This window comes from Vulpes vulpes, chromosome 16 (genome assembly GCF_048418805.1).
Source record: "Vulpes vulpes isolate BD-2025 chromosome 16, VulVul3, whole genome shotgun sequence".
NCBI classification, from domain to species: domain Eukaryota; kingdom Metazoa; phylum Chordata; class Mammalia; order Carnivora; family Canidae; genus Vulpes; species Vulpes vulpes.
The window spans coordinates 74,768,122-74,788,244 of NC_132795.1; the positions used below are offsets into that span (position 1 = coordinate 74,768,122).

Sequence of the window (20,123 nt, forward strand, 5' to 3'; positions counted from 1 at the left end):
GGGCAGAACACAGCCTGTGTTTGTAGGAGGGCTTGCCTGAGAATGCTGGGAGAGAGGCACGGTGAACTAGGGCCAGAGATTGATTGCCCAGCCCTGAGAGAGACCAAACACTGGTGCTGTCTGGTAGCAGCTAAGGTGGAAAGGAAGCTGCAGCAAAGCGGCACAGACACTGCTGGGCCTCATGGCTGAGGCCTCAGAGGAGAGAGGGTTCCGGAACAGGGCTGCGCCCCAGGATGCCTCCGTGAGTGATGGGCAGTCACTTCAATCATGGGGGGTGGGAGCAAATGGGACTTCCCCCACCCTCCCCCCGGGGAACTTTCTGTTTTAGCTCATCACTAGGACCACAAGCAGAGGGAGAATATGGCAGCAGAACTCTTTCCTGGGCATCAAACGGCTGAGGACAAGGGATTCAGGGAAGAGGGTGGGTAGGGGCCTCTGAAGTCACTTCCTGCACAGGGAAATGACATTCCTATTTGTGACTTGGGCTGATACAGCTTTTTCTCAATGAGACTCCAAAGCAGAAATGTGTTCATACATACAGGAGGCTCTGTAGTTTCTCCTTCACCTGTGAGCCAGTCAAACTCAGGATCTCAGACACAGAAAAAATGAGATAGGATGGCAGGAAACTTTTATAGGAACATCAGAATAGAATATTTGCTCAGCAGGTAGACACAAGACCCGAGAGAGAGCTGGAAGGGACAGAGAGCAGCCAGAGGGCTGAGAGGCTGGGACACAAGTTCTCTACTTTTATCTCAAATGAGAAATGTTTACTTGAGAAATGGCCTTTAGCTAAAATGCAGGTGTGGGTGGGATTTGAAGCAGGCGGCTAATGTGAAAGACAGAAAGGAAGCTGAGCCTACCACCTCACCCTGGCACACCTTACTGACTTTGCCTGTTGTGAGTAAGAAGGAGAGAAAGACAAGAAGGACTGAGGACTCCACACCCAACAGGGAAGACCACAGGCCACCTAGTCTGGCCCTGAGTTGCTAGGACATGACTTCAGCCTGGCCCATTCCTAATCTATTCTGCAGCCATGACAAATAGCCAGTTCTGATTTGGGAATACAGCCAGTCTTTGCCAAGAAATGATTCCTAGGAGCTGTGACTGCAGTGCTCATAGCCTGATCAGGATATAAAATCAGTGGTGGCTTTGGGGACACTTTCTACCTAAAAGGTCTGACAATTCAGCCACCACAGCAGGCGATGCAAATTGCCCAAATCCAACATCCAGGAATGCCTGCTATTTCCAATTTCCTCTTCTCCAATCCTGTTACTCAAGCTTCCAAGTGACAATCTTCCCTCAACTTTTAAGGAACCTGGAACAAGAAAACAAGGGCTACATATCTTATGTCTAGATGTTTTAAAGTTATCAAGCTAAAAACTGTTAAAAGATTTTGTTTTCTTATTTTGACATAACTTCCTCACAACCTAAAAGGCCAGGTATAAATTTAGAAATCCTAGGACCTTTTGGAGCAGTGGTTAGAATGGGGTGGCACAGGGGAACTGGCTTCCAGCCCAAGTTACAGCTTGCCCCGTCTCTGCCCAATCCTGTCCCCAGATGTGACTCACACACTCCTAGGTGGTCATTCCATCCACCCTCCCCACATTCAATTCAAACTCCACAGACAAATGCCCTCTGGCCTGGGGTGCCTGGAGTGTCAAAAGTGCCCTTGGCCCACAGACTCCTCAGTCCACAGGGAAAAGCACAGCCAGAGGAAGACACATAGGGCCCGGTCCTCAGGGCAAAGATGTGTGAGATCGGTCTGACCATTTTAGTAAAGGCCCAGGCTCATCCCTTCAGCCAGGAACAAACCTGGCATGTTTCTGCCTGGCATGTTTCTGTGGCACAGTCCTCAGCACATCACTACTCACAATGGCATGAATTCCTCATCTTAGAATAAGGGACTTAGGCTCTGTGCTGAGTTCCCTTCTCATCCATGCTTATGACTCAGGAATTTGATCAGAAGTTAATACAAGGAGAAATTACAATGCAGCCCAGCAGAAGCCAAGCAGGTTACCTACAAAAAATTTAAGAAAAAAACTGCTTTTGCTTTTTTGGGCGTCACCTGTCAGAAATTCAAGTGAATTTCTGTATGACTGACAGTCATACTGATTAAGATGTCAGCTGAATAGATATTTAAGTATTTGAAAAATACAGAGAATTTGTCAAAACCATCTGGGAGCCAAAAAATATTTCAAAATGGAACAGAGACTATCCTCAACCCAGCAATAAATGCTCTTCCTCTGAAGGTCACGCTGCCTGTGCAGGTCCAGGAAAGTACAGTCCCTAGATGGTGGTGGTTAAGGTCCCTGGCTGGCCTGCATCTACCTACTTAGCCTAGAGGGAGAGGTACTGCCCACCTATCCCTCAAGAGCAGAGAGCACCTTTCTCCTTTGATCAGTCTTCCCATTCCAACACCTCTTTCCCCAGGGCCCCAGCACCCTCCACCTTTTCAAAGCACTTATATGGAAAGTGGAACCCACTTGGGCATAAAGTCACCTGCACCTAATACTCCAGACCCTAAAACATCTGACCTCCTTTTCTTTCTTTTTTTTTTTTCTTTTTCTTATTGGAGTTCAATTTGCCAACATGTATCACCCAGTGCTCATCCCATCAAGTGTCCCCCTCAGTGCCTGTCACCCAGTCACCCCAACCCCCCGCCCACCTCCCTTTCCACTACCCCTTGTTCGTTTCCCAGAGTTAGGAGTCTCTCATGTTCTGTCATCCTCACTGATATTTTCACTCATTTTATCTCCTTTCCCCTTTATTCCCTTTCACTATTTTTTATATTCCCCAAATGAATGAGACCATATAATGTTTGTCCTTCTCCGATTGACTAATTTCAGTCAGCACAATACCCTCCAGTTCCATCCATGTTGAAGCAAATGGTTGACCTCCTTTTCTTAAGCACCCCACCTGAAATCTAATTTGGGTAGCCTTTGGCTAGGTGTTTGTTCACAGAACCAATTTCTGAAATAATTCGTATCTTACACCAATTGACTTCATATCCCTCCTACAGATATTTACTTTTTTATAAGCAAACAAATAAGATGCATGTTAGTCCAAATGAGTCTCCCTGCTAAAATTTCTGATAGTTTAACAGAATTAAATGGAAAAACTAGGGATGCCTGGGTGGCTCAGTCAGTTAAGTGCCTGCCTTTGGCTCAAGTCATGATCCTAAGGTCCTGAAATTGAGCCCTGAGTCAGGCTCCTTGTTCAGTGGGGAGCCTGCTTCTTTCTCACTACTGCCTGACTCTCTCTCCCCCTGCTTATGCTCACAAATAAAATCTTAAATCTCCCCCTTGCCATGTGAGTGCTGGTGGAAGAAGTGGTGAGTGAGGGTCAGGTGCAGGGCTGACCTGCCTGGAATACAGCTGCCCTGGACCTCCCTCAGGAGAGATCTCCATCTCCATTTCTGAGAGCTCAGACCTTGCACCTTCCTCCATCTCCACAGCCATCTCCTGCCTTGGAGGCATTGGTAGCTAAGGGGTGAGGTGGAAGTAGTAGTATTCTAGAGTTCTACTCATGGGCTTGCTCTCTCACTTAGAAAACATACTTTGAAATATTTCAGACATATCAGTTTATAGAGCAGTGAACTCTCATGTACCCACCACTAATTACCAAGAGCTCTGAAGCTTGATCCCCTAGCCTTCCCCTGTGCCCTTCTCTCTTGTATTCCTCTCTGTTCCCCAGAGATAGCCCTTCTGCTAAATTACATGTTCATCTTTCCTAGTTTTTTTTTTTTTTTGTATAATTTAGGATCTTTATGGTAATACTTCTAACATTAGACAAGATAAGTAGCTACAGTCTCTGTTTCCATACTGCCCTGGAACTCTGTGGACTATCACCTGTATTGCTCTCCCTCCACTTCCACTGGGCTTGAATATACTTTCCAAGGACTTCTGAACTCCACCACTTCAGGGAAGTTTGACAGAGACTTTTGGGTGTTATTTTCACTTAAGTCATAAGTCATTTTATTTTCACGTAAAGCACAGATAGGGACTGTGTACAAAGTGTAAATATACCCTGCATGGATGCTTGAGGTCAGTGTGCCTCTACACCTGGCCTGTTTTGCTCCATCCTAACCACCTGTCCCATTCATTAAAACCTAAGCTTCTTTGCATGGTGACAGATGGTAACTACATGTATTGTACTGACCACTCTACAGTGTACACAAATATTGAATTGTTCTGTTGTATACCTGAAACTTATACGTTATATACCAATTTTACCTCAATAAAAAAAAAATTCTAAGCTTCTCAGAGACCATTTTTGTCACATCTCAAACTCCAAGCCCGAAGCATGATGTGGGCTCCCAGTAAGTATAGGATGCTTGCTTGCTTGCTTGAGGAACACATCAGTGTGAGAATGGCAGCTCTGAGAGGAAAAGATTAGAGTCAACTGGAACTGTTAATAAATACACTTTTTCCTGCACTAAAAAACAAAAGAAAAAATATTTTTTTTCTTGCATTAAAAAATGGAAAACTTACTGAACATGTTCTTCTTTTGGGAGGCCTCAATGATTTAAGTGATTAAACTGATAGAAGGAATTGAGATCTGCTGATGGCTAATAACAAAGGTATCAGTTGATACCATGAAACACTGATTTGATGTACAAATATACCATCCCTCCAACAATAGCAACGAGATGATAATGATGACCATGATGATAATGGGGACGGACGTTCTCTGAAATCTCCCAATAGCATTTTGAATGGGTTTGTTGTGCAAAACTCATTAGAATAATAGGCAGCTTTTCCAAGGATGATGTTGGAATTCCAAACATTGAGCATTAGCTTTTTTTTAATTTTTTTATTTTTGATAGTCACACACACACACACACACACAGAGAGAGGCAGAGACACAGGCAGAGGGAGAAGCAGGCTCCATGCACCGGGAGCCCGACGTGTGATTCAATCCCGGGTCTCCAGGATCGCGCCCTGGGTCAAAGGCAGGTGCCAAACCGCTGCGCCACCCAGGGATCCCTTGAGCATTAGCTTTTTGATAGCTATTTCCTCTCACATGCCAGGTAGGTGAAGTCTGTTTGGCATTAGGAGATAGTAAGCCAGAGGCAGGGAAGAAAAAGTTAAGGCCAACTCCCACTCAGGTCTCCTCAGAGCAAAGAAGTTCACAAAGCTCTCTCTCCAGTCCAGAGTCTGGGTCTCACCTACCATAGGCTGCCTGAACAGGCTCCACCAACCTGCAATTGAGTTCTCTGGAGTCAAGAGCTGTGCTGGAGGGAAGCTCCAAAGGTCCCTCTGCAGGGAAGGAAAGATTTGCCCTCACTGATCCTATTTTTTCAGAGCTCTTGGGCTCTATCTGCCCAAATGTCTTGTCTTGCCAATTCTGGATCTTAACCAAACTAGCTGCTTCTCTCACTTCTTTGGTCTTCTTCCTGTTTTCTCCAAAGTTCTTGGTAGCTTTTGAAGGAGGCCCTCACCTGTCATGTCTGCCAACAGGGCCTCCAGGACAGCTTGTTCTCCTCCGAGAGTGACAACAGCCTATACTTCACATATGGTGGCCAGTCCAACACCTTGGAGGTCCGAGATCTCAGCTACCAGGTAGAAGCACATCTGAGGGCAAGGTGGGAGGAGTGGGCAGGGAAGGCCTAATGATACCCCAAGTGGAAGGTAAGGGTGAACCCACCCTGGGGGGCCTCTGCCCCAAGTACAAAGGTCCAGGCCATGTTGATGCTTCACGCGTTGAGTGAAAGTACAAGACTCCCCTCAACTACAAATACTGTAGCTGGAGACTGACAGGCTTAAGAGAATGAGACCTTTGTTAAAATATAAAACAAATTATGTAAACCTATGGAGAAAAAAAAACTCTCAAACTTTTTTTAACTTCAGAAATAACTTTAGACTTTTGAGAAAGGTATAAAAATAGTACAAGTTCCCATATACCCTTTGTCCAACTTCCTCTAACGTTAACATCAACATCTACTGGGGCAGCCCGGGTGGCTCAGCTTTGGTGCCGCCTTCAGCCCAGGATGTGATCCTGGAGACCCAGGATGGAGTCCCACATTGGGCTCCCTGCATGGAGCCTGCTTCTCCCTCTGCCTGTGTCTCTCCTTTCTCATGAATAAATAAATAAAAATCTTAAAAAAAAATCTTGTATACCCAGAGCAAAACCATCCAAAATTAAGAAATTAACAATGCCATGGCACCATTCACTAAATTACAGACTTCTTTCAGGTTTCAGTAGTTCTGTGTTTTGTTATGTTTTCAAAACATACTATCCCTGGAACTAAAACATCCAAAGTGCAAGGACCACTGGCTTTTCAGAGGCTTTCAGGGACCCCTTGGTCAGATTCAAAACATTCATGTCCCAGACCCCTGTGGGGGCAGACCCCAGGTGATCCAGATAGAACATGCTGAGGGCTGTAATGGTGAACCCCAGAGGCCCAACCCTGGCTTCCTGTAAATGTGAGTTAGGACAAGCTAATGAGGCACACCATAATCTTCTCTGCTTGTCATTTGTTAGCTGTGTGACCTTGAAAAAGATTTACACAATACCTTATACATAGTAAACACTTAAAAACATTTTTAGTAAATTACTATTATTAAGTGAAGACATTGTTTTGCTTTATGTTATATTTTCTTTGTGTTCTATTGTACATGCTTCCCATGTCTTCACTTCAAACTTGGAAGTGGCAGCTTCAGGTTCTCAGCATCATGGGGAACCTATGTAGGGGCCCCTCAGTCCTGTTGTGTACCAGCAGGAGGATGTCTGCTGTACAGAGGTGAACAGAAGTTGCTGAAACCCTATGATCACTCAGCTCTCTGAGGAATCTTCCAATGACTCCCCACAGGTGGACATGGATTCCCAGGTGCCTTGGTTTAAGAAGCTAGCTCAGTTCAAGATGCCTTGGACATCTCACAAGGATTCTCGTGAGCTGGGCATTCAAAACCTGAGCTTCAAAGTGAGAAGTGGACAGATGCTGGCCATCATTGGGAGCTCAGGTACCACTAAGGGTAAACAGTGAGACATTGAGTTCCATCTCTCCTGGAAAGCAGAATGATCCCTCAGACAGAGGAATGCTTCTCACAGAACCCTTTCCTGATAAGTAGAATAGCACAGCAGAGTGGGCGAGAGCACAGGTTCTGGGTCAGGCAGACCTGGGTTCAAATCCCAAAACGTCCATTTACTAGTTCTCAGATCTTTACAAGATCATAAGGCAGCTTCAAAATTGAGTGTTCTTCTTGGGGGAGGGGAGGGATTCCTCTGCCACCAGGGACTTTCATTCATTTTTGCCCCAGGATCCAGTAGGCACAGCCCTCTCCACAGCTCCCACTTCTTAGAGAGCCCCTCGTCTTAGTGCAGCCTTCAACCACCTGCAAAGATCCAGATTCTTGGAGTGCTTCAGAGTCACTAAACTATACAAGCCAAACTTAAAATTATACGATGCCAAAGGTGAAAGGGGACTTGGAAGAACAAAATTTACCTTCTCCAATGTATTCTTTCTTTCTCCTTACCAGTTTGGAAGCCTCTTTAAAGGAGAGCTTTTAAATTACCAGTATTTTAAGTAATCAATATTTCTAGTGTCCTCCTGCCTCCCCTCAATACATGCACACCTTCAATTGACAGACGGGGAAACTAAAGTCTAGAGAAAGTGAGTGATTCACTTAAGGACATATATTTAATGCAGAGCTAGATCTAGAACTTTAGTCTTCTGATCCTCAGATCAGGGCGTTTCTCTCTCACATGGTATTAGAATGTTTTATACCTTTTAATTAATCATTTCCAGAAGTAGAGATTACTGAACTTTTGAACATCTCCAAATTTTTAGTCTTCGGACAGGGAAATTCCATTTATTGTCTAACCAAAGAGCAAATGAGATAATGTGTGTCAATGCACTTTGTAACTTAAGTAACACCCACAGGTCAAGTTCTGCCCGCTTTTGACCCTGCCTCTGCAATTCTGATCTACACAAGAAAACAGGAGACATTCATAGGCCAACTTTGTTTTTGTAACTCCTCTTGGCTTTTCTTGTTATATCTGCTTTTTCTTCATGAGCTGAGAATCTGAGGGATATGTGGACCCTGTGGAGGCACTTCCACAAAGTCTTAGAGTCATCACAATGAATACTTGCTACACATGACCCTACATTAGTATTCCTGAGGGAAGTGAAGTCCAGAGAGACTGAGCAGTCTCCAGGACTTCTGACTCTAGGTTCAATGTTGCTTAGCTTCAGGTTTACTAGGCTGAAATTATTTAAATGATTTCTTTTTAACATTTATTTATTTCAGAGAGAGAGAGAGAGAGAAGAGGGTGTGAGCGAAGGGAGGGGGAGAATCCTCAAGAAAACTCCCCACTGAGCATAGAGCCTACTACCATGGGGGTCAATCCCAGGACCCTGAGATCATGACCTGAGCCGAAATCAAGAGTCCACTGCTTAACGGACTGAGCCACCTAGATGCCCCTAAATAATTTCTTAGAAAGATTTATCAGGGACACCTGGGTGGTTCAGTGGTTGAGCATCTGCCTTCAGTTGAGGGCATGATTCCAGGGTCCTGGGATCGAGTCCTGTAGGGAGCCTGTTTCTCCCTCTGCCTCTGTGTGTGTCACTCATGAAAAAATAAATAAAATCTTTAAAAATATATTTTTTTAAAAAAGGAAGATTTGTCAATTATGCTTCCTGTGGCTTTTACTCTACTTAACAAAGAATGAAACAAAGAATAAATGAACGTTCATAATTTATAAAATATAAATTAAAACAGCACCACTTTGACTACTTCTGTAGAATCAGCAGTAGTGACAAAGGTGTTTTCCAATGAATGCATTTGCTGAACTGGAGACTCCTGCCATTTTATAAGGCTCTTGAATGTGCTTGGTGTTTTCTCCTGGCTCACCTGGCTCATACAAAGTGTTGCCAGTTGCACTACGTAGTCTCCACTGAAAAGGCCACCCGTAACTCTCATAAAGTGTTGTTTAGGAAATGTAGTCTTCCCACTTCTGATTGGGAATCCCACTGTACCTATGAATGTTGACAAAGTCCCCAGCTATCTCAGAGCCTGGATCTGATGATGTCTGAGGCTGGGTAGGGAACAGGACCAGAGCCCTCCCCTCTGCTTCTTTCCCAGCTGGTGTGCTCCACTTTCATTCTCAGGAACCTTGATTTAGGTGTACCTGGGAGGCAACAGGCAGGTCCCTTTCCACTGTGAGAGCTTCTGGGCTTCTTGAGTTTTGTTTTTTGCACTAGAGGCATGGGGCTTCTTGCAGGAAGCATGTGTGTATGGAAAGGAGGGGTGGTTACATTTGAGTACTGGCACTTTCCTTATTTGAAAACAAGTTGCAAAATTTGCTTTCTGAAAGAAATTGAAGAAACCAGGCTCTTACTTGGGGGAACTGGACAGATCCTCATCGCTAGCTGTTTGCAAGGTGTTCTCACAGCTGCAGCCCAATTGGCATTCACAGCTTAAATGGCTGTCAAAAAGTCTCATCCAATGCTTCTGGAAACCTGATCCAATCTGACACTTTCCCAAATCGATAGCAATGGCTGTCACTCAGAGGTGGATGGTGTTAACTTATGGCAACAGATCACTTTTTCTAGAGACAGTAAAAAGTACCACTGATAAAAATTAGAGAAAGACAAGTGTAGTATATAATCATATACACATGTAGTATACACATGTATACTGTGTTTAGTTTTTAAATTATGACATCTATTACTTCTCTATTTTTTTTCTCCTGATTTCTGAAAATTCCAGTTTTGCATTTTTAAAAAACACCCTGTGAGGTCAAGCCCCTCATGGGTCTCCTCGCTCAGCTGGCTGCTTGAGATTCTCTCCCTCTCCTTCTGCCACTCCTCTCTCGCCTTCTCTCTAAAAATAAATAAATATATTTTTTAAAACCCTATTAATTGGGTGGCTCAGTGGTTTAGCACTGCCTTCAGCTCAGGGAGTGATCCTGGAGTCCCTGAATCGAGTCCCACACCGCTCCCTGCGAGGAGCCTGCTTCTCCCTCTGCCTGTGTCTCTGCCTCTCTCTCTCTGTGTCTCTCATGAATGAATAAATAAAATCTTTAAAAAAAATTTAAAAACCCTATTAATTAAAAATAAAAACTATTAATTCTCCAACATTAGTCCTTCCCATAACGCCAGCTTCTGAGCCAAACAAATGCTGCTGGCATATTTACCACCCCAAAATAGTTAAGCTTCAGGGTGCAATTAACACCAGGCTTGCTTGGGAGAGAAAGGGACTTACTAGAGGTGGAAGGGGGCATTTGCTCCAGGCACAGCCAGGGCCACGACTCCAGCCCTCTCCTGTCATGCAGCCTCTGGCTCACCGGCTTGAACCCTCAGTGTCAACGTGCTTCTAGCTCCCCAACCGCGCTCAAGCTGGCTGTGGGTAAACGGTCTAGAGCTGCAGGTGCTGGGTCCAAGAGCTGTGCCACTTTCCCTAGAGGCGGGTCACTTCTGCGAGGAGCGAGCAGTCTAGGGTGGCTGGAGAGTCGTGGGTCCAGGCTGGGCCTCGCAGCTCTGCTTTCAGGACGTCTCTGGTGGCTTCGCAGGCTGTGGGAGAGCCTCTTTGCTGGACGTGATCACCGGGAGGGACCACGGCGGCAAAATTAAGTCAGGCCAAATCTGGATCAACGGGAAGCCCAGCTCGCCTCAGGTGGTGAGGAAGTATGTGGCCCACGTGCGCCAGCACGACCAGCTGCTCCCCAACCTAACCGTCCGCGAGACCCTGGCTTTTGTTGCCCAGCTACGCCTGCCCAGAACCTTCTCCCAGGCTCAGCGTGACAAAAGGGTAACTCCCTGACCCTGGGGACCCCAAGAAGCCACGCCACCCTTCCCCGCCGTGCCGCGGCGCCCAGCCCACCGTCCTTCCCGCCCCACACTCGGCCTTACCCTCAGGCCGCCCTTAAACTCCGCAGCCCTCTGGAAGCCGCCGGGCCCCGGCCAGTCCCCTCCACCGCACAGGGCAAAATGCGTGAGGAGCGTCCAGCTGCTTTCCTGTCCCGCGCGTGGGCAGGCAGCCCCGCCGTCCTGTCCCCAAGTCGCAGTCACGTTCCCAACGTGGCGCCGGGCTCTGTGCGTGGGAGCCCGTCAGGGCACACGGGCTGAACGTGGGAACACACACCTCGCGGGGCAGGAAAGGCGGCGGCGCGAGCCCGACGGGCAGCCGCTTCGCGCCCGAAGGCCAACACCCGCGCCAGGCACGTGGCCGGAAGCCAGGCCCGTCCCCGGAAGCCAGGCCCGTCCCCGGAAGCCAGGCGCGTGGCCGGAAGCCAGGCCCGTCCCCGGAAGCCAGGCGTGTGGCCGGAAGCCAGGCCCATCGCCGGAAGCCAGGCCCGTCGCCGGAAGCCAGGCCCGTGGCCGGAAGGCGTCTAAACCCCAGCTCCCCTACCCCACCCCCCGCAGGTGGACGACGTGATCGCCGAGCTGCGCCTGCGCCAATGCGCCAACACGCGCGTGGGCAATGCGTACGCGCGGGGCGTGTCGGGGGGCGAGCGGCGCAGAGTCAGCATCGCGGTGCAGCTCCTGTGGAACCCAGGTGAGGGCGCGGGGCTGAGGGGAGGGAGGGGAGCTGCGTCGCCCACCTGGACGGACGCCGGGCAGCCTGAGTCCCCGCCGGCCGACCGGGCCTTTCTCTCCGCTGGGAAGGAATCCTCATTCTGGATGAGCCCACGTCGGGGCTTGACAGCTTCACAGCCCACAACCTGGTGAAAACCCTGTCCCGGCTGGCCAAAGGCAACCGGTTGGTGCTCATCTCCCTCCACCAGCCTCGGTCGGACATCTTCAGGCTGTTTGATCTGGTCCTCCTGATGACGTCCGGCACCACCATCTACTTGGGGGCAGCCCAGCACATGGTGCAGTACTTCGCAGGCGTGGGCCACCCCTGCCCTCGCTACAGCAACCCTGCCGACTTCTACGGTGAGGCTGCAGGCGGCGCCCCCACCTGCCCGGCCCCGCGGGGGCCTGGTGGGGAGACTCAGGAGGGAAACTCCCAGAGGCTTCCGGGGAGCAGGACCTCGGAGGGAGCCAGGCAGAGCGGGCTGCAGCGCAGGGGTCACTTTGCCAAGTATCAGATGCTGGAAACGGAGGGCCTGAGGGAAGCAGCTTCTGACGTAGCCGCCGTCCTGTGCACCATTGACGAGAAGCCTGTACGAATTCCAGTAGCTGGAGGAGATAGAATCCGAGAGGGTTTGGATTAGTTTCTAGAGTTGTGGTCTTTATTCAGACTCGGTAGGGAAACCTAGGATACCTAAGGTCGGGAGGCCACTGGGAGATCTTAAAGCTGTGCCCTGGTGCCCCCAAAGAGGCAGGGTCCTGGAGGCACTGGGGGTTGAGGGGGCCTCCGGGCACAGGGAGCTCAGGGCCATTTGGAGGTATTGGTCAGCGAACCTCTGGATATGAAAATGTCTCTGTCAGCACCAGAGAGGCCTTCCTACATGGGGTTCTGAGTTCTCAGCATATACCCCTGAGGGGAAGGTAAGCCAATTCCTTCATTCTTGGGGAGACAGTTGTCTTTACAGGTGTCTGGCCTGAAAGCGGATGCCTGGATCCTGAATGCTGAGGAGTGCTGTGGCTGCTTGCTGGCCAGGCCACACACCTTCACCAGTGCCAGGGGAAGCGGTAGTTATGGCTTGTCCAGTACCTCACCTGGAGCCCCAGCCTTCCTTCCAAGATGGCTCAGTGTAGCAAGGGCCTCACCAATGACCATGACGACAAGGACCATGTCCTTGACGGCAGACACTGGGCCCAAAGGCACCAGGCTCTCTCACCCTCACAGCCCTGCCAGGGTCATCTCTGTCCCTACAGATGAGAATACCAAATCTGAAGAGTTAAACTCCTTGCACAGAACTTGCAAGGCACAAAAGTAGGACTCCCAAGCAGGGTACCTGGCTCCCTCCCTGACTCCTGGCCCTGGGCTTACATCCTCCTCCTGGCATCCAACGTCCAGCCCTCCTCCAGGAGGATAGGCCGCTCTCTCCAGCCTGCCAATCCTTGCAGCATGCACTCACACTGTCTGAACTCACACAGAGGGTACCTTCAACCTGGCCACAGGGAACAATAGGCAATAACCCCAGAGGGGGGTTTACCAGGAGGCAAATGTCCATAACAGACCTGAAAATAACTTTTTCTTTATACTTTTTGCCTTTTTTTTTTTTTTTTTGGTGTGTTGGGGGGTGGCTCTTATCTACCACCTTCCAGTCTTCGGTACAGGACCTGCAGTACTCAGAGATTCTGGTGTCCTGAGCTGCAGCCCTGAACGCTGAGGAGACTTGTTGCATTCTGTAAGACTCTTCCTAGACCTTATCCTGTCTTGGGACATGTCATGAAAATGACAAGAGAGAAGAGGCAGAGGTTAAGAGGAGGAATAGAGGGAGGCGAGCCACCTCTGGACTAGAGTAAAGCTGGGCTCAGGAGGGCCCTGGCTATGACTGGGTAGGTGTGCCTATGTGACATTGTGGGAGCCCCATGAGAGTAGAGCTGTGGCTGGGGCTGCCAGATGTTCCCCACAAGTAACATGGAGGTGGGTGCAGAGCAGCCTGGTTCTCTAGCTGGTCATGGCAGCTCCCTCTTCTGGAGGGCAGTGAGAACTCTACTTAGAATAGTCCAGACACTGGCACCCTCCAGCCAAAACATTTTCCCCTTTGAGGGAGGCTGTTTGGGGAGCCAAATTACTAATATACAGTGAGAACTAGAATTTCTGGGTGCCCAGACTGCCCAACCACCTTGCAGCCAGCCCACCTTCTCCCCGTGGGCAAGCATACCTGGAAGCTGAGTCCTCATCACAAGCTTCTTAAATGGCCTGTGTTGGAGTCAGGGCATAACTGTGCCATGACCTTGGGCTCCAAAAGGCCAATGCCTTCTGTTCTGTTCTAGACATGTCCCCATAATGAGACTGGATGTGGATGAGGGCTCACAGGGCTTCTGGTGTTAACCCTTCTCCTACAGCAGGCTTTCCTCTGAAGTGGATGTGGCCAGGCCCAGCAGGGAAAGCCAGCCCTAGGTGTTTCTCTGCTTCTCTCCGCTGTTCATGACTTCATGGTTCACTCTCAGAGGGTGGGGAGCATGTCCTGGAGCCCCTAAGAGCTGACCAGCATTGTGAACTGCCCTTGCATCAAGCTCCTCACCTGCAAGCAGGTGCAGAGACCATGGCCACCCATGGCCCCACATTCTCTCTTTACAGTGGACTTGACTAGCATTGACAGGCGAAGCAGAGAGCATGAAGTGGCCACCAGGGAGAAGGCTCAGTCCCTTGCGGCCTTGTTTCAAGAAAAAGTTCGTGGTTCCGATGACTTTCTGTGGAGAGCGGAAGAAAGGGAGCTGGGTGAGGGTACTTGTCTGGAGAGGTAAGGCAGGTGAGGGTGGCTCTGAGTGCAGAACTCCTTGCAGAAGACCACCATCGCCACAACCCATGACACATCTGCTTCTTGACAGCCGGGCCCTCCCCCAGGACACCGACTGGCCTCCGACTCCCACTGAGCTGCCTGGCCCTGTGCAGCAGTTTACCATGCTGATCCGGTAAGTATCTGCCATTTCTTCCCACTACCACCAACCCTACCCCAGAAGTCTTTATTATATCAAATTAAGTCTTTTCTATCTAAAGTGAATTTGAAAGAGATAGCAAGAGGTAGACTCATTTTTAAAAAACTGGTGTCGCCAAGACTAGCACTGGCCCTCTGTGCAATACAGAACACTCTTGTTTTTATTCTTTAAACAAAATCAAAATGTCTTTATTGGCCAGATGATCAGAGAAATTACATAGGCTTGTGAAGAATTCAGATAATACAGGAGAAGCTTAAGTGGAAAGTTAAGATTTCCTGTCACACCAGCCCTCAAAGAAAACCAGACCCAAGTGTTTAGTGTGAGTCTTTCTAGGTATTCCCATGCACACAAGCATTTTAGGGCATAGATAGGATCATACTCTTAATATTGTTCTGTAACCATTTTTTTGGTTTTGGTCTCATATAGAATAGGCCTCTACCTCACATCTGAGTAGGTCCTCCTCAGCATTCCAGTCTAGCCATAGCTGCTTTCCCTGCTATGTGCATATTGATGGTCTGATTTTTTTTCAGGATTTTGCTATGACAAGTAATGCTGCAACAACTATCCTTGTATGTATGTCTTTACGTACTGGATTGGTTGTTTCCTTAGGGTAATGTCTTTAAATAAAATTGCACACTGATACGTTGACAATAACATGAATTATTTATGTGTATCTAGTGTGAGACACATACTTTCATCAATGATCTCATTTGAGCCTCATCCTTGTGAGAGAGTAGTGCTAGTCCATTTTACAGATGAGAAAAATGAGACTTACAGAGATTGACATCGTTAATGTCACAGGGCTGGTGTATGTTGTTCTCTTGGCACCTCTTTTGTTTTCTAAGTCGTCAGATTTTTAATGACTTCCGAGACCTGCCAACTCTCCTCATCCGTGGAGCAGAGGCCTGCCTGATGTCCTTGATCATTGGGTTCCTCTATTATGGCCATGGGACCATCAAGCTCTCCCTCATGGACACAGCTGCCCTCTTGTTCATGATTGGGGCTCTCATCCCTTTCAACGTGATCCTGGATGTCATTGCCAAATGTGAGTATGGCTTGCTCTCTGTAATTCACACTTGGAACAGCCAGAGGACCATGGGATACATCACCTCTCTGAGCTGGTCCAAAGCTGACCTCTGTTCCTCCAAACTTCTGGGGAGAATAGGTTTGCTGAATGGTTTCACCATGATTGCAAAATAAAAGGTGATGATTGTTTTTAAAGTTCGTACATTAATATTAGTATGCAAATGAAAGACGATTACCCAGGAGTCTTAGGCATTCCTATTATAACAGGAATTATACTTGACAGCAATGCACAAGTCAGAGAATTACAAACATCTATATTAGGATGGTTTAACTCTGCCTGTTTTTTAAAAATAGAAGATATTTAGGCAATATGACTATTTATAATTGTACTAAGACTCAAAAACAAACACTAAAAATTAATGTCATTTTCATTCTCCTTTTCTCCCTTTTGTTAGGTCACTCAGAGAGGGCAATGCTTTACTATGAACTAGAAGATGGACTGTACACTGCTGGTCCATATTTCTTTACCAAGGTGACTGGTCAGGGCTGAGAGCAAGTGACAAGGTGGGATGGGTAGACAAAGCCACACTGCATTGACAGAAGCTCCTGAGAAGTATTTTGCTGAACCAGGGGACCGTGCATCATCTGTGGTTACAGATATCATATTTCCTAGGGGAGTTTCAGAGACTTGATATTTGAAAATATTTACCAAAAGACCAGGACTGTGGATGAGGAATGACACTTTCCTGTCAGCAGAAACCAAAAAAAGAGAGAAAGACAGACAGACACGAAGGAAGGAAAGAAGGAGGGAGGGAAGAAGGAAGGAAAGAAAGAAAGTGGGAAACATCCAGCATACTCACCTTTCAGATCTCATGACATCTCCAGGAAGCAGGTCAGCAACTATTACTATACTTATTTCCAGGATGGCTCAGAGAGGTTGTGCGGCTGTCTCAAAGCCCCACACCTATTAGGTCTGGGCAGGCAGGGCGGGAACTAGAAAGAAGAAAACAGATACCTTACTACAGTTTTCACCTGGCTACACTGCCCCCCCTGGGGGAAACTACTCTAACTGTTCCAGAGGGAGCACATGGCATCTGCAGGGAGAAACCAGCAAGGAGCTCATGTTCCAGGGTCCCACACCTACTGCCCTTCCTGCTGCAGGCTGATAATCAGTGGGAGGGAAGATTGGCATCACGGAGGATTACTTATCTTTAAACACTTAAAGAACAATGATAGTGAAGGCATCACTTAGTTCCACATCCTAGCAAGGGCTATTCTTTGCAGATCCTAGGGGAGCTTCCAGAGCACTGTGTCTACATCATGATCTGTGGGATGCCTACCTACTGGCTGGCCAACCTGCGCCCAGGCCTTGAGCCCTTTCTGCTGCACCTTCTGCTGGTGTGGCTAGTGGTCTTCTACTGTAGGATCATGGCCCTGTTTGTTGCTGCTCTGCTCCCCACATTCCATACATCCTCCTTCTTTGGCAACGCTCTCTACAACTCCTTCTACCTCACCGGGGGCTTCATGATAAGCTTGGACAACCTGTGGACAGGTAAGGCCTGCTCCCCTCCCCTGGTCAAGCTTTTTAAGGCCTTCGGGGGCTGGATGAAGCCCGCTTTCACCTGGGGATGAGAATCCACGATTGATTGATTGATTTTATTTATTGGGCGGCCCTGGGTGGCTTAGAGGTTTGGCGCTGCCTTCAGCCCGGGGCCTGATCCTGGAGTCCCTGGATCGAGTCCCACATCAGGCTCCCTGCTTGGAGCCTGCTTCTCCCTCTGCCTGTGTCTCTGCCTCTCTCTCTCTCTCTCTCTCTCTCTGTGTCTCTCATCATTAATAAATAAATAAGCTCCATGCAGGGAGCCTGATGTGGGACCTGATCCTAGGACCCTGTGATCCCGCCCTGAGGCAAAGGCAGAGGCTCAACCGCTGAGCCATCCAAGCATCCCTAAAACTCACTATTTAGATCCAAGTTAAGCCTGGTTTTTCTGGGTCCTGCTTGTCAAAGAAATGAGTCCATGGGAGAATACAGATGTCAGGCACCTCCTTATAATCCCCCTAGCTGATAACCTGGAGGTCACCCTTGACTTCCCTCACTCTCCACGTTCACCAGTGTGCCAGGTCAGTTCTGCTCCCTACATCTTTCTGAAATATCCCCCTTGCCTGATCCCTCAGGCCTTATCCTCTGGTCTTACACCACTGCAGTGGTCTATGTGACCCTTGTCCTTCCACTTCTCTCTTGACCCTCGCCCATGAAGTGGTGCTTTGTAAGGTACAAATCCACGTCACTGCATTTTTGAAGCCCTCTGGGGTGGCTACTGCTCCCACCTCACTCTTCTGAAGTCCCCAACACATTCCATACACTCACCTCAGAGCCTGTGTGCCTGGCTCTTCTCTGTCCACCCCTGCCCCTGCTTCTATGGCTGCTCTCTTCTCCTTGGCCTTTCCTGACCAGCCCAGCTGGGCTTGTTCTTTTATCTTGTTCCTGGCACTGTGATACTACTTTGGGGTCAGGGCACAGACTCAAATTGCGGCTGTATCTCCATGAAGCTGAGCATATGCTGGGACACACAATAAATTACTCTCTCAAATTGTTATCCATAAAACTCGGTGACCCCCGAGCCACCTGGCCCCTCCACTTCAGACCATGTCCCAGGGTGTCACTCTGGTCCTTTCACCCTCTCCCTGCCCCCTGATACCTCAGGGACCTTGCTTCCCTTGGATCAGAGTCACCAGGGCCCTGGTGTCCAGGAGTGTTTCCCAGTGGGCAGGTGATTAGCCTTTGTGAATAACATGGATCTCTCTGTCTTCAGTACCCGCTTGGATTTCCAAAGTCTCCTTTCTCCGCTGGTGTTTTGAAGGGCTGATGCACATTCAGTTTAAAGGGCACACTTACCACATGGTGGTCGGCAACTTCACCATCCCTATTCCAGGAGATGTAGTAAGTAGCTGAGGCCTCCAACTCTAAATAGATAACATTCATCTGAATGTTTTCTTACTGAGTTCACTGATTTCTGTATCCCCAGATACTCACTTCCATGGGCCTGAACTCGTATCCACTCTACGCCATCTACTTAATCCTCATGGGCATCGGTGGTGGCTTCATGATCCTGTACTATGTGGCCCTAAGGTTCATCAAACAGAAATCATATCAAGACTGATGATTCATGCCCAGGCTCCTGCCTGCTGGTGGGGACTTGAGAAGACTCTTCAACTCTCCTTCCTCTCAAGGAGGCCCCCATCCCTGGTACCAGGAGGACAGCACAGGGAGCTCAGTGACACCAGCCCTCAGTGTTGCAGTGGCGCAGGCTGGCCACAGGATGGCAGTAGAATAAAGACAGTAGAAAGGCATTTCTGATCACTGGCCAGAGTTTTGGGATTCCTGGGAAAGGGAAAACGGAACTTAGGGACACCTACAATGTTGCTAATTTATTTCCTTTTCATATATATTTATATAGGCAACTCAGTGCAGGATGAGAGCAAGTTAGGTATGAATTGAGTAGGCTATGCAAGAACTCCTGGATCCAGAGGAAACAATATTGCCTAGCGAAATGTTTGGTCTCATCTTCTGGGACTCCCAAACTCAGTGTTAAGTCATTCTCAATACAGAAAATGACCTTAGACATACCAGTGAGATGCCATCCTTTCTTTTTGTGTGGAATTATGGGCTCCAAAAGCCAAATGGAACAATTAAAAATTTGTTGAACATCTGTATACCAAGTATAGCTCAAAATGCTTTACTTATGTGGATGACGGTATATAATTCTCAACCCTTTGAGGTGGGTGGTATCCCATTTTATAGATGAGGAAACCAGGTAAAAATTCAGTAAGGTCACTAATATGTAAGGTTACATGTCTGTCATGTGGTGGAGTCATGTGGGGGTCAGAAAGCTTTGGAAGCCTTAGGAGTTGGAGGGCAAAAGGCAAGTCCTGAGCCACTGTACAGCTTGAAATTCCAGGAAGGCTCCAGAAGATGAAGATGGCTGTAGAGGCGTTCTTGGCTCAGCCAGGCCTCTTGGAGTTGCATCTCACTGGCCCTGGCTGGGTCTAAGGACCAGCCTTGAACCTTTCACGGTGGCTAGGGTATGGGATAGGTCATGCCCAGGTTGCATGCTTCATTGCCTGAGCACTGAGGACCATCAGACCCAAAAATGGTACATAGGGGAGCAGATTATTCCCAAAGGAACCACCAGAGTCTGGGACCAAAAAAGGAGAGAGGTGAGTGTTTGGGAGGCAAACAATAAATGTTCGTCTAAGGTTCCCTAGGCCCTTCCTGTTGCTCCAGACAGGCAATTAGGACCTTACTTGGGAACTGGTTAGGCAGAGTCAGTCTCATACTCCACCCGACCACCTGAATCCGAATCTGCATTTTTAGAAGATCCCCAGGTGATATGTGTACCTGAGTTTGAGCAGCAGTGCTCTAGCACACTGTTCTTTTACACACAGCCATGAAACTTAGGGTACTTCCGCTGCTACATTGTAACATGGCATATTGTGACATGGTTACATTGCTACCATCCAAAGGGCAGGCCCAACTCAAGATTCAGTAATTGTTCTGACAAGGTCCTTCATAGCAAAAAGGATCAAGCAGATCTAG

The 20,123-nt window shown here is 48.2% G+C and overlaps 1 protein-coding gene across 2 annotated transcripts; it reads left to right on the forward strand.

The window, feature by feature from the left end:
• ABCG8 (ATP binding cassette subfamily G member 8) lies at nt 1-19,240 on the forward strand. 2 transcript variants are annotated; one of them, XM_025992747.2, is made up of 13 exons: nt 1-241; nt 5,460-5,561; nt 6,812-6,962; nt 10,513-10,751; nt 11,366-11,498; nt 11,609-11,878; nt 14,142-14,304; nt 14,393-14,476; nt 15,346-15,545; nt 15,982-16,058; nt 16,811-17,078; nt 18,340-18,467; nt 18,553-19,240. In XM_025992747.2, the coding sequence occupies exons 1-13, from the start codon at nt 182-184 to the stop codon at nt 18,685-18,687; spliced, it is 2,010 nt and encodes a 669-aa protein (XP_025848532.2). In that variant the 5' UTR covers nt 1-181; the 3' UTR covers nt 18,688-19,240. The 2 variants fall into 2 exon arrangements, with proteins under 2 accessions (XP_025848532.2, XP_072597825.1); XM_072741724.1 differs by lacking the exon at nt 11,609-11,878 and having other exon boundaries at nt 17-241.
• Nucleotides 19,241-20,123: the final 883 nt, after the last annotated feature.